The 16,362-nt window shown below is 39.8% G+C and overlaps 1 protein-coding gene across 4 annotated transcripts in view; it reads right to left on the reverse strand.

The window, feature by feature from the left end:
• Nucleotides 1-16,362, reverse strand: part of UNC5C (unc-5 netrin receptor C) — a 377,791-nt gene that overhangs the window by 156,900 nt on the left and 204,529 nt on the right. For all 4 annotated transcript variants that reach the window (XM_034440510.3, XM_034440509.3, XM_034440508.3 and 1 more), the window contains exon 2: nucleotides 288-509. In XM_034440510.3, the coding sequence (XP_034296401.1) occupies nucleotides 288-509 (222 nt within the window). The remainder of the gene's footprint in view (nucleotides 1-287; nucleotides 510-16,362) is intronic.

Below are 16,362 nucleotides of genomic sequence, written 5' to 3' on the forward strand. Positions count from 1 at the left end.
TCATTGTGCCCAGGGAGAGAAATATTTGCCTCTACCTAGGATTAAACTCACAGCCCCCTGTAAATATAAATATAAATATAAAAGCATTAATGTCACCCTTTAAATCGCCTTCTCCAAAATATGTTTCTAAAATATTTGGTTCTACCTATTTAGGGTTCCACAAAAAGGTTGCCTTTACTATAAGTAGTCTATGGACTTCCCATTATCACCTTACTGCAACAGGATTTAAAGCAATCTATCTACCAAAGCTATTATACATTTTTTTCCCCAAAGTAATTGCAACTCACCAGAGGTTTCATCAACCCTTTCATCTACAATATGGTCCTTCTGATGAACCCATTCGCTGTTGCATTTGAAGTAGATTTGAGTGGCCGGGCTGGCTTTACAGTAGAGGTTCACCGGCTTATTCTTGACAATGTAAGCTTCTTCCGGCTCAATGAGAAAATGAGGAAGAGGTTCTGGGGGATCAGAAGGAAAGGTTTCTGGGAGTTCGTGAAAAAAATCATCATCTGTAGGAAAGAATGAAAAGGAAACATTAAAACACGGTTAAATAAAATCTAGTTTTCCTTTAACTTTCATTAAAAAAATAATAAAAACATCCTGTTAGGCGGAAGAGAACTGCTTTGGGTCCTATCTGGCAGGACCCAGGAAGACATCTGGCAGGACCTTGTCATGGTGCCCATTCTGGAAACATCATTCATTCATTCAGTCAGTCAGTCAGTCAGTCAGTCAGTCAGTCAGTCAGTCATTTATTTTGTCAAGCATGTATTTGATAACAGGTACAAGTGTAAACATAATTATGAATACATGAAATGGATACATATAAAAGGGAACATTAGGACAGGGACGGTAGGCACGCTGGTGCCCTTAAGCACGTCCCTTAAAGACCTCTTAGGAATGGGATGAGGTCTACAGTAGACAGTCTAAAGTTAAAGTTTTGGGGACTTGGGAAAGAACCCACAGAGTCAGGTAGTGCATTCCGGGCGTTGACCACTCTGTTACTGAAGTTGTATTTTCTGCAATCTAGTTTGGATCGGTTTACCTTAAGTTTGTATCTATTGTGTGCTCTTGTATTGTTTTGGTTGAAGCTGAAGTATTCATTGACTGGTAGGACATTGTAGCAGATAATTTTGTCTACTACATTTAGGTCATACTGAAGATGGCATAGTTCTAAATTGTCTAAGCCCAAAATGTCAAGTCTGGTGGCATAAGGTATTTTCTTGCGAGCAGAGGTGTGGAGGACTCTTTTCCTGAAATATCTCTGGACTCATTCGATTGTATTAATGTCCCCTCAGGACCCTTCTACTAGAATCATAGAATCATAAAACTAGAGATGGTTGTGTCAACAAGCTTGGGAAATGTGTAACAGAACCGGCATAATTGTGTTTATTTGTTTACAGGTTCTTTTGATTTTTTTATTTCATCTGCAAATCATGTTTGCATTCTTGTTATGTGTTGTCATATAGTGTTTTTAACTGTTGTTAGCCACTAAGAGTCATGAATAAGAGTTACACACTCATATAAATTGAAATGAATAAATAAATCCTTATATAGCTGGCACATATTCTGTCACTATCTCATATAATTTGCAGATTGTAGATTGTATAATTTGTAGACAGATTTCCATATGATAATCACGGACCATCAACCGTAATTGCAAAATCACAACTATATTTTCAAGTAGGTGGATTTAATTTGCCAACAGTATTTTTTTTTAATTAACAATTCATGGTTCCTTCAGAAGCGTTTTAGTTGCTTTGGTTAACCTTGGTAAATTCATCTGGAAGTATTTTATGTATCTTTCTGGATCAGCTGCACTTACTTGGCACTACTGTAATAATGTAATTATTTCTTTAATAATGGTAAGAGTATTTTTGTGAAATTATATTAAGTTAAGGATTAGGTCATGCCAGTTTATGACTACAGCAAGAGCTTGTGAATTAAGATTACTTTATATATTTTTTCTCTACTGAAGGAATTAAATAAATGTTTTATTTAAATCTACAGTCAAGGTCTTACTGATTAGCTTTAATGCATGTGAATATTTAAAACCCCAGGAATAGCAGTACTCATAGAAAGTGACAGGAATAAAAATCACACAGTATTAGTAACATATGAAAGCTTAAGATGTAGCTTTCTTATGTGGGCTGAATATTAGTGAATTACTGAAAGAATATTCCTCTAATTAAAAATATGTATCAGAAATCAGTCCAACAATACATATTGCAGAACAGTCTCCTCACCCAGAGCCTTCTACATGTGTCGGGATTGCTAACCACTGGTTATCTCTTGACTAGATTACTGCAACACACTTTACATGGGTCTACCCTTGAAGAGTATTCGGAAGCTACAAATAGCATAGAACGCAGCAGCACAGACAGCTCTGGAGCCCTCTTGGGTGGCACATGTTACCCTGCTGTTACATAAGCTACACTGGTTGCCAGTTTGCTTCTGGGTCCAATTCAAGATGTTGATAATTACCTCAAAAGCCCTTAAGGATATGAGTTCAGGATATCTGTGGATCCATTTCACCCCGATGGGACTAATCCACCCCCACTCATTCCAACAGAAGAGGCCTACTTGGGATTCCATCTACCAAAGATTTTCATTGCCAGAGTCCAGGAGAAGAAACTTTTCTGCTGTGGCCCCTGCCCTCTGGATTGTTCTTCTACTGGAAGACTGCCCCCACAACTCCTGGCCTTCCAGTTCTGCCAACTGGCCTCAGAGTCCAATAGGGGCACACTATGCTGGCTGGCTGAAAGGGTAGAAAAGATGCCCCCCCAGTGGGATTCAAATTTTTTTACTATCAGTTCTGTGGGCGTGGCTTGGTAGGCATGGCATGGCTTGGTGGGCATGGCTGGAGAAAGATACTGTAAAATCTCCATTCCCACCCCACTCCAGGGGAAGGATACTGCAAAATCTCCATTCAGATCAGCTGGGACTCAGGAAGCAGAGAATAGATGGGGGCAGGGCCAGTCAGAGGTGGTATTTACTGGTTGTCTGAACTATGCAAAGTTTCCGCTACCAGTTCTCCAGAACTGGTCAGAACCTGCTGAATACCACCTCTGTGTCCCCCCCCGTCGTCCCCCCTCTTGGTTTTTAGCTTTCTATTTAATTCTACTAATTTGAACTGCTTTGTATTATTACCTTTTTAACTTTTTATTATAATGTAAGCCACCCAGAGGTGAGGTTGGGGGGGACGGCACGTAAACAATAAATAAAATAAATAATTCCCAGAATCTGGCTTCTTTAGATTCTCTATGACCTATTTTATATATAAAAAAGAGCTCTGTAAAACTCGATTAGGAAGACTCTGGGCTGATGTTTCCTTACAGAAGTCAACAGTGATGTCTGCGGGATCTTGCTTCAGAATGATTAAAGCAGTATTAAGGCATCATTTTGCAATGTGCGTGGTGATAAGGGGCAGATCTTCCATTGTAATGCTGCATCTGTTTGTTCCCTCCTGCTCTTCTGTTAACATCACTGAAAGCCAAACTTAATCATTAAGAACATGCTGCTAACAGTACGAGTCATTTAATCAGGCAACTTCATGAAAACCAGAACGCAACACATATTACTGAGTGCTGTTGTCTAAATTTTAATAAAAGACCTGTGTGCATCTGTGTGCCTTTCTATGTGTGTCTTTTGCCTCCATTACCTTCAGAGTGCATATGTAGTCTTTAATTTACAACCATTTGTTTAGTGGTCTTTCAAAGTTACAATGGCACTGAAAAAAGTGACTCATGGACCGTTTTCTACACTTACGTCCCTTGCAGCATCCCCGTGGTCACATGATCAAAATTCAGAGGCTTGGCAACTGGCAGGTATTTATGACAGTTGCAGTGTTGCAGGGTCACGGTCTTTTGCAACTTTCTAACAAGCCAAGTCAATAGGAAAGCCAGATTCACTTAACAACCATGTTACTACCATATTAACAATTGAAGTGATTCATTGAACAACTGTGGCCAGAAAGGTCATAAAATGGGGCAAAAAAACTCACTTAACAACTGTTTTGTTTAGCAATGGAAATTTGGGCTCAATTATGGTCGTACGTCGAGGACTACCTGTAAGTAACTAACACATCAGCATTGGGTAAAATCATAAGTGCTCCACTTTTGTAGATATACAAAAAATGAGCATCGGCTTTCATTCAAATTAAACATAATCCACTACGGCAGGGGTGGGTTCTAATTTTTTTTACTACCGGTTCTGTGGGTGTGGCTTATTTTGTGGGTGTGGCTTGGAGGTCATGTGACTAGGTGGGCGTGGCTAGCTGGTCAGAGTCATTTCTGGAAGGTCCTCGCACTTACGACCAGTCCTCGCACTTACGACCCAACTCATTTGTTTGCTTTTAACACTGATCAGCTGTAGGACGGCCCTTTGAAGCCCCACAGCAAGAGTTTAAACAGTTTTTTCCCCTCTAGTCATCAGCTGGGATTCAGGAGGCAGCAATAGATTGGGGGTGGGACCAAATAAAAGGTAAGAATAATGTGGGGGGGTGGGGGGGAGAACCAGTTCAGTGATGTCATATCGTCACCGCTACCGGTTTGGCTGAACCGGACAGAACCAGGAGGAACCCACCACTGCACTATGGCTGTATCCATAATAGGAGGAGAATCATTGACAAAGAAACCTGAAAGGATCTGGTAGCACTTTTCTGATTAACAAATTTTATTCAAAGGAGTAAGCTTTCTTCAGCTGCCACTAGTGATGTCTATCCCATCTAGGCATCTGATGAAATGAACTCTAGCTCATGAACATTTATGCCTGGGGTGTCAAACTCGATTTCATTGAGGGCTGCGTCAGGGTTGTGTTTGACCTTGGGGAGCTGGGGTGGGCATGGCCAGCATGACGTCACTTGTGTTGGTGCTCTGCCAGTGAAAATGGGCTCCTGAGCCCCGTTTTCGGCTGCGACGGCCTCCTGCAACCCTCTGCCAGGGAAAACGGAGCTTGAGAGGGCCCCATGCAGCTCTCACAAGCTCCATTTTCCCTGTCCTGCAGGCCGGTCCTTCACTGTTTCCAGGGCGGCCCTGTGGGCCAGATCTAAGCACCCTGCGGGCCGGATCCGACCCCTGGGCCTTGTGTTTGACACCCCTGATTTATGCATTTAAATATAATGTGTTTATGAGAAAACCTGCTATTGGAATCTTACTGTTTTATACTTGCATCCTAGTTCCAATTCTGTATTCACAAATCATTTGCTTGAAACATTATGTGTGTATATGTTGTACAGGATTTTAGCCTTGGAAAAACAACTGATATCATGGAACCAAGGAAAGTTAAAAGCAATTCTCTTATTTCTGATGTAAAGACAGACTTCTTTGACTTCACTGCATGTCTTTCATTGCAAAGGAAGATTTACAGAAACTTCTTTGATAAATAGTTGAAAATAAACAAGGGTTTAAGATAGTCCATTTATTCCCCATATCAAGACTCCAAAAAAACACACAAACAAAAAACAAATCCTTCTTCAGCAATACAGCAATTCATTGGAAGAGTTCATAGCTTCTCATTGATTTTAAAATATCTTGTCAATATGCAAAAGCTTTTGAAATACCCAGACAAACCATTCTTATTGGTAAAAGGATGAGGGAACAGTCACTATTGACATATCTCTCGGTAAGAAGCTGATAGTCCTAAAGGCCTTATTCAATCTCTTCTTTTCTGCTTCTGAAGCAGTTATCGTTATGCGCAGTGACGGACGCCAGCGATGATCAATAAAGCACCACGGAATATCAAACTAAAAATAATGCAGGAGGTTAGCTCTCCTCTCCGTGTCAGTTTTCATGAAGATTAAATGTCAGACAACTACCTTTCTTTGCTCACGATATACATATATTTTCCGGTGTCCAGAATTACAAAGGATATGAAAAGACTTTTCCTCACGGCCCAGCTTTTGTAGAAAGACAGATAAAGAACAAACAATGATGGATGAAAGGGACTGGATAGATTGCTATCAGGGTATCTATCTTCATAGCTTCAGTTACACTATGTCTTTATTAGAAAAGTGTAAATTGAGAAGGTTGAGGTTTCATGGGCCTTCAGAGTTTCTCGAACTATATTGGAAAAATACAGATTGTTCCTTTCTAATTATAGATAGAATATTTAACAGTTGGGGCAGCATAAGCTCCTGCTTTAAGTTGAACCTTGCTATTTTGCAATGCCATTGAGCCAAGCACCGTTAAAAGAAAACAACCAGAAACAAGTAAGAAATATTGTTCTTTGTGTTTACATATTTTGGTAGATTTTTTTAAAAAAAATATTTTGAGTAAACATCTAGTGATTCAGATACCAGACTAGAGACCTGGAGATCGTGAGTTGTAGTTCCACCTTAGCCATAAAAGTCAGCTGGGTGACTTTGGGCCAGTCACTTTCTCTCAGCCCAACTCAATTCACAGGACCGTTGTTGTGGGGAAAATAGGAGGAAGGGAGGAATATAGGCATGTCCATCATCTTGAGTTATTTGTAAAAATAATACAGGCAGCATTCAAATTAATGAATAAAATTGAACATCAAGGTAAACTTAATTTTTTTCTGAGTTAAATCATCTTGATTTAAATAAATCAACCTTTTAGTTATTCTCTGCAAAGATAATGAATGGGATCGAGGCTCAGTCTTACCAACAGAAGAGTCTTCAGTACAATAATATGATATGACCAACAAGTCTTATTCGTTGTATTGGATCTCTTCTAATTATGATTAACTCTGGATTTATTCCATTTTAAGGCCTGATGTTGGACAATCTCTTCACATGCATAGGACAAATTTCTACCAGAAATTTGTAATCTCTCTTCCAGACCACATCTTTTCTTCTGGTAACTTAACAGCAAATCAGTAAAAGAGATAGATGTACACATGTGTTCTATAATTAAGCAAAAGTGCAATTCTGGATCTTAGCAACAGGGAAAAAATGTGGTCATTTTCATTAATGGCTCCCAACATACGTATTATAATGGCCAACATCCTATTAAAGCAAAACACAAAATTCTCTTTTAAAGATTTAAAGTTTTTCTGATCCAAATTGACTGATCAGGACCTTTGTGGTGTTGTTCAAATGATCCTTTAAAACACTTTCATTTTTAAAATCAGTTGCTATATTGTGATCTGTTAGATTTGCCTGCTCACTGATATAACATAGTTAGGAAATATATTCTGTATAACCAAAGCAGACAGTAGTGAATTAATGCAAATATTTCCATTTTATAAACAATGTATGCTAGATCAACAATTCAGTTTGCATCTAATCATGTTCCACAGAAGCAAAAAGAAAAATACTTGATTGTCCAGTGTGTAGACTATCATTTAATAGCAGATTGCAGAATAATAGAGTTGGAGGGACTTTGGAGGACTTCTAGTCCAATCCCCTGCTCAAGCAGGAGGCCTTATATCAGGGCTGTCAAACTTGTGGCGTCACGGTGGCGTCACGTGACATATTGGGGCTTTCCCTGCCCTTCGCTAAACCGGGCATGGGCATGGCCAACGCGTGACATATCCGGCCCATGGGACAGCCCTGCCTTATACCATTTCAGACAAGAAAGTTGTCCAGTTTCTTCTTAAAAGTCTCAGTGATGAAGCACTTACAATTTCTGAAGGCAAGTTATTCCACTGATTAATTGTTCTCACTGTTAGGAAATTTCTCGTTGGTTCTAAGTTGCTTCTCTCCTTGATTAGTTTCCATCCATTGTTTCTTGTCTTGCTTTGGAAAATAGGTTGAACTTGACCCCCCCCCCTTCTTCATCGAATAATTTATTATTTTCCTTATCTTATCCTTCCAGTCTGCTGTGGACGTGTTTGTCATTCCCCCGTCTCAAGTGACTTTTTTCTTTTCTTTTCTCAGTCTGGCATAAAGGGAGCTCTATAACCATTCATTTGACCGTTCAAAGTTACAATAGCACTGAAAAACATGATTTATGACCAGTTCATGCACTTATGACCATCACAGCATCCCCAGTGAAATGTGATCAAAAGTCAGGCGCTCGGCAACCAGCATGTGTTTACGATGGTTGCAGCATCCTAGGCAGTGGTGGGTTGCCCCCGGTTTGCACCGGTTCTATAGAACCGGCGGGAGGCTCCACCCACCAACCCCGACATCAGCATGCACAGAAGAGCAAGCGCGCGCGGCCTTCTGCGAGCTGGTAGTAAAGGTAAGTAGAACCCATCCCTGATCCTGGAATCATGTGATCATCATTGGTAACCTTCCCAGCCAGCTTCTGATAAGCAATGTCAATGGGAAGAGCCCACATGACTTAACAACAATGTGATTCATTTAACAAATGCAGTGATTTCTTTAACAACTGTGGCAAAAAAATGTGTAAAATCAGGTGTGAGACTCACTTAATAACCACCTTGCTTAGCAACAGAAATTCTGGTTCCAATTATGGTTGTAAGTCGAGAACTACCTATGTAACTTTGCTATTTCTTGGATATCTCTTACTAGGCCCATCTCAATTGACTCTTAGCCAAGGACACCCAAAAGTGCTTTTTCAAGAGGCAACTGGATTTTCTGGATTTTTTTTTTCTTTGAAGATGTTTCGTTTCTCACCCAGGATCTCTTCTTGGATGAGAAGCAAAACGTCTTCAAAGAAAAAACCAGAAAGTCCAGTTGCCGCTTGAAAAAGCACCTTTGGGACAACCATGACCTGGATGACTGAGAATTTCCATAAACATTTAGCCAAGGACAGCCCAGTAATCACCTGGCAGTGCTGATTTATCTTCATATGGGGGAAAATGATGTCTGAATTGGAAAATTCACAGTTATAGGTACATGGGCTAGCCCATATTTCTTGAAATTTTCTTTATACACTAATTCATTTCCTCCAAACAAGAAAAAGGAAAGTAACCAGAAGACGGTGTGAGGATATCTTAAAGAGATGTTTGAAAATTGTATTGTTAAGGACAGAAATTGCATCCGTTTTTCCCACAGATAAGAAAAAAACAACACCCTAACCCTGTACTCCTCATAACTATTGGCAGATTTGTAATTTGTAATTTGTAGAGTTTATAATTTTTCATTATTCTCCAAGATAATAGTGATGTGGAAAAAGAATATATAACAATGAAAAGATGATTGGATTTTGTCACATCCTATGGAGGAAAAAGAATGTCAACAGAAGACTCCTGTCTCATCTCCTTCAGCATTCAAGGCCTCTATCCTATACATCTGCTACACGCCACTGAGAAGTAATAGCCTCAGCCTTATCAAACTGATAGAATCAATGCTGGAAATTCAGTTTGCTTTTCTGACTTCCCAGATGTGATTAGATGTCCTGCAGCAAGAACACAAAACATTATTTCTTTCTCTCCTAGGTAGCAAGCTATGTTTTAACAAGTCCTTTTCCTACATATACCTCTGATAAACAGGGGATGAAGGAGAATTAAGACCTGGATATTTGCAAGGACAATTAAAATATACATTTATATCTCATGGTTATTATATGATAACCTCATTCTATGTTCTATGAAGTACAAAGTATTAATTGAATGTATTTGAAGCAGAATTTAGCCAGGAAACTAGTTTTATTATAACTGTTTGATAATACATGTGATTTTGTTTGTCTTCTTATGCTACAATTCCAGAAAATTATTCTTAGTATTTTCCTCATCTCATTGTCTCTCTCAAAGAAGAAGCAATTACTGCCATATTTATATGTATAAAAAAAATTCTTTTCAAACAGAATTTTTACTTCAGAATGACTCGAAAACATTTTAAAGTGAATAAATGCCAAGTTAATTCTGTTCGCATTTGAATTCCAATCATTTAGCAAAACCTTCACAGTGCATTACAGCAAAGGCAGCTGGAAATAACTGCATGTTTGGGAGCTGAGCTCAGTTTTTAAATGTTTTGATTAAATGGTCTTTTAGAAGAATATACCCCATTTTGCATGAAATTAACAACAGGTGTTATTTTGAACATATAACTGTATCGGGCAAAGATAATACATTATTGTTGCTATGACTTCATTAAAAAAAAAAAATCTTACGCTCTATCAAGATAGGCGAAGGTAATGTGGAAATTCTACACAGCAAATGATACCCTGCAAAATAACATATTCTGTATCTTTTTATCTTTTAGCCCTTTTTCCCCCTACAAAACAATCCTCTAATCAGACCCCACAATTAACCCATATTGATGGCTGAGCAGAAATCTGAAGCCTGAGCTTTCTGCTCCTATTTCATTTTTGTTTATCTGTTCTACCCTACCCAATAGTTTAAATAATATATCACTAGACAAAAGGGGGGAAAACCCCAGGTCATTCACACTCACAAGGATATTTAGGAGCCATAATCTAAACTCTAAATTTGTTTATTTATTTATTTCCTTCCTTCACATGCTTGTGTAGCATTGTGATTCGGATGCATAAGTCTTTTACCTATATCAGAAACTAAGCAGACAAATTAGTACACAAAAAAAGGAGCAAGGTTAGTTTTTGAGGGCCCAGGATTCCATGGGATATTTTTGGAGGAGTTAAGAATTGCCAGTCAGGCAAGACACTGTAGGAAGTTAGTACCCACCATCTCCTAGGAAAATGAAATATTCTAGGAAATATTAAAGAGGCAGAATATTGTATTTCCCTGGATGAGAAATGAAGAAACATGTTTTTAGACAGGAAACAGATTCACTCTTAATAGTCCCCACCATCCTCAATAGCCCACAGCAGATGTCCACACTTAAGAGATAAAGAGAGAGCTAGGTCTATTCATAGGCAAATGACATCACCCAAGATTCAACAAAGGTAGGATTAGCCCTCTACCCATCTAGCAACAGAACTTGCCACATGGCACCTGGGAAGATTACATCATTATCCAGCAAGGCTCAACCAAGCTTGGCACTCAGGGCAGCCTACAGAGTTGCCCCTGCATGGCTGCATGGGAGTCTGACAACCAATCAGAATACAAGCTCAAATTCAAACGCCAACAGAGGACATAAAACCCAGGCACTCTCAGCATCTTGCCCCATTTTCTGTTCAGGAACTCAAACCATGTGATCCTGTTCATCAATAAACCATCTTCCGAAGCAGTCTCCATGTTTCCAGTGTCTTTTTCCCCACTTGGAACTGAACCCAGAAGGATATTTCTTCCAACATGTTATGTGTGAGAACCAGTCTGAGTTTGGAGAATTCCTTCCTTTAAAAACAATGTAGCATATCTAGACTGTATTATATCACGCTCTGTTTTATTTTTTTGTCTCTTGTTAGGGCTATTGGAACTTTTGGTTTTCAGCAATCATTTTAAATCTGAATTCAGACTTGCAAGAGAGAGAAGGGTGAATGGGTAGGTGGGAGATTTGTGGGTCAAAGGTTGCTTTTTTTTGTGAGAATATATATATTGTGCATTAGCACACTTACTATGTTCCAAGTTTAATGGTTTAAAACAGTGGTGAAATCTAAAATTTGTTACTACCGGTTCTGTGGGCGTGGCTTGGTGGTGGTAGGGGTAATGTGACTGGGTGGACGTGGCCAATTTTTTTTTTAACTTTTAAAACCATTTTTTCTACAACCTCTTTGGTGAAGAGATTGTAAAAAAATGCTTTCAAAAGCCTCTGACGATCCCAGCTGAGCCGCACAATCCCCCCCCACCCAGCTGAGCCGCACAATCATCAGAGGCTTTTTTTTTTACTTTTAAAAGCATTTTTTCGGCCGAAGAGGTTGTAGAAAAAAATGCTTTTAAAAGTAAAAAAAAAAGCCTCTGATGATTGTGCGGCTCAGCTGGGGGGGGGAGGGGACAGGGATTTTTGCTACCAGTTCTCCAAACCACCCGCCTCCATCGCTACCGGATCGGGTGATCCGGTCCGAACCGGGAGCATTTCACCCCTGGTTTAAAATCCAATGAGTGAATAAATTAAGAGTTAATCCAGAGAAAGTTTAAAAATAAACAATTTCAGATGTAATATTCTATGCATGTTGGCAATGGGTTCTTTATGAACAACCAAAATGACAACAAAATGCAATTTTTCAGGTTTTTTCCCCCTTCGGGGAGGTGGGGGGACGTGGTCAGCACGTCATGCATCTGGCCCATGAGCCGCCAGTTTGACATCCCTGTGTAGACTAATAATGTATTCTTTACAAGGCTAATATAGAGTTTCCCCTCTTGGAACCAGAAAGCAATTCATCAAGCCAGGTGGTAAAGACACAACTGACTATGAGTGATTGGGGGGAAAAAAAACCCTGAGATAGTTGGTTCAGATGGTATCATATCTATCCTTGAAAATAAAACTTGCAGTATCCATTTAAGATTGAGGAAAAGAAGTTATGGAAACCTCTTTCTAATTATTACAATGCTTTGAATAGTGATTACTTTGTGCTGTCAATTTTTCTTTTCATTTATTTAAATGTAAAAAAAAAGCTTTTTTTCGGAAAGAGAAAGAGAGAGAGAGGGAGAGAAGTGCATGATGAACTGAGTAGGTAACTGATCACTTCAGCATTTCTCATATAACAAAGCTCACAGTCTTTAGCTCACAATTGTTCAAAGTGAGAGCTTGGGGCACTTTATCTAATTAGCAAACCAACACTTATTGAATTAGATATGGTTTGTAATGGCAGTTTATGAGCAATTCAGTATCGTTCATACCTCTTGCCTGCTTCTTTTGAATAACTGAATATTGGATTTAGAGAATCCAGGAGCTAACATAGAAATGTAGGGTGAAAAGACCAGATGCTATTATTTCAAATTTTTCATAAAACAAAAATGTCTTATTCCATTAGGCTCCCGAAAGCCTAAACAGTCTTTGCTTCTGAATCACCTGCAATGCAAGAAATATTTTTACTTTCAACGGCCATTAGTAGCCCTAATGGTTGACATGGGGGTCATAGAATTATTGCAGCTCTATGCAGCATCATTTCCTTCTCATTGTAAAGCTTCATTTTTCTTTGACACATTAGTCCTGAAACAGCTCCAGGCTCTTGACCCTCCTTTAACCTTGGTAACTAATTAAAGATGGACAAGACCTAGGTTACAATTTTTTTTTATAAACCTATTCATTCAAGCCCCCTTAAGGCACCCTTTGTCACTTGGAACAAAATTTCCTATATTTACATCAAGATAAAGACGATGTTATCATGAGGAACAAGTGGGAAGAGATAAGAGATGTAACTTTAATGGCAAACTATTTTAAAACTTCATTAGAGCACTTCAGATGTCTTCTAGCTATAGAAATATTAGCAGTAGTTTCTTAGAGTTCATAGTTTGCACTGAACTTGGAAGATGATTTATTTTATGTGTTCTTACAGTTAGCAAAAAAGGGATGTGGTGGCTCAGTGGCTAAAACGCTGAGCTCGTCGATCGAAAGGTTGGCAGTTCAGCGGTTTGAATCCCTAATGCCGTGTAATGGGGTGAGCTCCTGTTACTTGACCCAGCTTCTGCAAACCTGGTCATTTGAAAGCACGTAAAAAATGCGAGTAGAAAAATAGGGACCACCTTTGGTGGGAAGTTAACAGCGTTCTGTGCGCCTTTGGCATTTAGTCCAGTGGTGGGTTCCTCCCGGTTCGGCCCGGTTCGGCTGAGCCGGTAGCGGTGACGATATGATGTCACCAAACCGGTTCTTTTTGTTCGCCCCCCCGTGTTCTTCTTACCTTTTATTTGGCCCCACCCCCAATCTATTCACTGCCTCCCGTGTCCCAGCTGATTGACTAGAAGGAAAAAAACTGTTTAAACTCTTGCCGCCGGGCTTCAAAGGGCCTTCCTACACTGATCAGTGTTAAAAGGCAGTGTAGTGGTAAACCGGTGCGCTCCAAAAACAAATGGGTAGACCGGTGCCTCCAAAAACAAATGGGTAGACCGGTGCCTCCAAAAACAAATGGGTAAACCGGTGCCTCCAAAAACAAATGGATAGACTGGTGCCTCCAAAAACAAATTGGTAGACCGGAACGCTCCAAGAACAAATGGGTAGACCAGTATAGCTCTGCAAGCAGTTAAAAGTCTGGTAGACCAGTACCTCTGCTAAATCCTAAAGAATTGTCACATGACCATCAAAGCACGCCCACAAAATAAGCCATGCCCACAAAACCGGTAGTAAAAAATTTTAGAACCCACCCCTGGTTTAGTCATGCCGGCCACATGACCACGGAAACATCTTCAGACAGCACTGGCTCTTCGGCTTTGAAACGGAGATGAGCACTGTCCCCTAGAGTCGGGAAAGACTAGCACATATGTGCAAGGGGAACTTTTACCTTTATCTTTTACACTTAAGAATAAGAACATTTCTCTTTACCAGATATCTGGTTCATTCTGATAAAAGGAATATATTTTTAATCTTATAAATGCAACTTTAAATAAACACGCATTTAAATAAAGTATATATATTTTTAAAAAATAATTCTTCTGAGTATGATAAACATTATACTCACCAAAGTATATAGGACATCTAACTACTGTTTCAAACCTAATAATAACATCTGTCCTAATAAATACAATGGTGAAGAGGTCTGCCTTTAGTGCTACAAACAATGGAGCAAAAATAAGAGGCGAAAAAGCTTTTTAGAAATGATTAAGGCTTAATTCTGTGCACTGGATTGAAAGAAATACTTTACTGAATATATTTAAGCAGACATAGACAACAGCCATCAATTAAGGATGCTATCATTTGAGTAAGTGTGTGAGGCAGGAGATTGGAATCAATTATTTCAAACATCCCCTTCCAACTCCATAATATTCAGATGTCATGACGCGATAAGAGTTTGTATTTCTGAATTCTTTATAGAATTAAAATATTTTACTTATACAGGTAGTCCTTAACTTACAACAGTGGTGGGTTGCCCCCGGTTCGCACCGGTTCTATAGAACCGGTAGTAAAACCAACAGGAGGCTCCGTCCACCGATCCTGACATCACCAAAACGCTTTTGCGCATGTGCAAAGAAGAGAGCGCGCGCGAGAGTGAAGCGAGCGGCCTCCGCTGCAAACCGGTAGTAAAGGTAAGTAGAACCCACCCCTGACTTACAACCACAATTGAGCCCAACATTTATGTTGCTAAGTAAGAAATTTGTTAAGTGAGTTTTGCCCTATTTTACAACCTTTCTTGTCACAATTGCTAACTGAATCACTGCGGCTGTTAAATTAGTAATCTGGTTATTAAGCAAATCTGCTTTCCCCATTGACTTTGCTTGTCAGAAGGTCACAAAAGGAGATCACATGACTCCAGGATACTGCAACCGTCATACATGTGTCAAGCATCCAAATATAAATCATGTGACCACGGGAATGCTGCAATGGTCATAAGTGTGAAAAAGGGTCATGTCACTTTTTTCAGTGCCTTTATAACGGTCATTACATGAACTGTTGTAAGTCGAGGACTACCTGTACTTTCTGTACCATAACACATAATGCACATTTTCTCTTTATTACAACAGCTCGCTCATAAATGTGCCATCCTTATGTTCAAAGCCTGCCAAGCCATTACTTTATTTTTCAAGTCCTAATGGTACATGGTTTTTTTGCCAAATACTTTTGCCAAGTTTCAAAGAATCACAAATTCTTCACTTTGTGACTGATTTATGTCCAACCTCATTACAAGTCCATTATGATTCTAAAGAGGAGGAGGGCATGAAAAACTCCATACTTTAAAAACTATATAGTTATTTGAATACTGAACTAGGTACAATATTTAATAGCAGACTACAGAATAATAGAGTTGGGAGAGACTTTGGATCTCTTCTAGTCCAATCCCCTGCTCAAGCCTTTGTTCTGACCTAGGCTTCCCCACTCCACGAAGCAGACTGCCTTGTCCCAACGAAAAACCCCTTTATTTAATTTACAGTGAATTCCTCTCTAGCAAAGTCTTTCCTCTACCACAGTCTTTCAAGATAGTTCACAATAACCGATCTTTATCAGGCTTGGAGTGGCCAAGCCAATATCTTTCAGATCCCACACTGTAACAGACAATACTTGGTTAAGAATGCAGGAACAAATCTTCACCAAATGAACTAATTGTCTCCTGCAAACTCCCCTCCCCTTCGCTTCTCTTTATTCTCTATGGGAGGGTCCATTCACCGTCCACCTGTGGCTTTACTCCTGAGTCGACCCTTGTTCCTTAGCTGTTCCCTTCTCCTGGCAGCTCTGCGCATGTGCACCCTGGGAACAGGATCCAGCTGTTCTTCTGCTCCACTGAAGTCCAACTTTGAAGGCAGCTGACAACTGCAGAGCACTCATCAGAGCTTTCCTCAGACTCCAGGACTGGCCCATGTTCCTCCCCAACCTCTTCACTGTCCGAATCTACTCTCCAGATCCACTGGCCGCTGGCGGGCCACAACAGCCTTATACCAGGGGTGTCAAATTCGCATCGTTACAGCGGGGTCATGTGACATCTCGGGACTTTTTCCCCCTTCGCTAAACCAGACATGGGCGTGGCCAGTGGTTATGTGATCACTATT

The sequence above is a fragment of the Pantherophis guttatus genome, chromosome 8, assembly GCF_059756535.1.
Source record: "Pantherophis guttatus breed Tessera chromosome 8, ASM5975653v1, whole genome shotgun sequence".
Classification (NCBI taxonomy): domain Eukaryota; kingdom Metazoa; phylum Chordata; class Lepidosauria; order Squamata; family Colubridae; genus Pantherophis; species Pantherophis guttatus.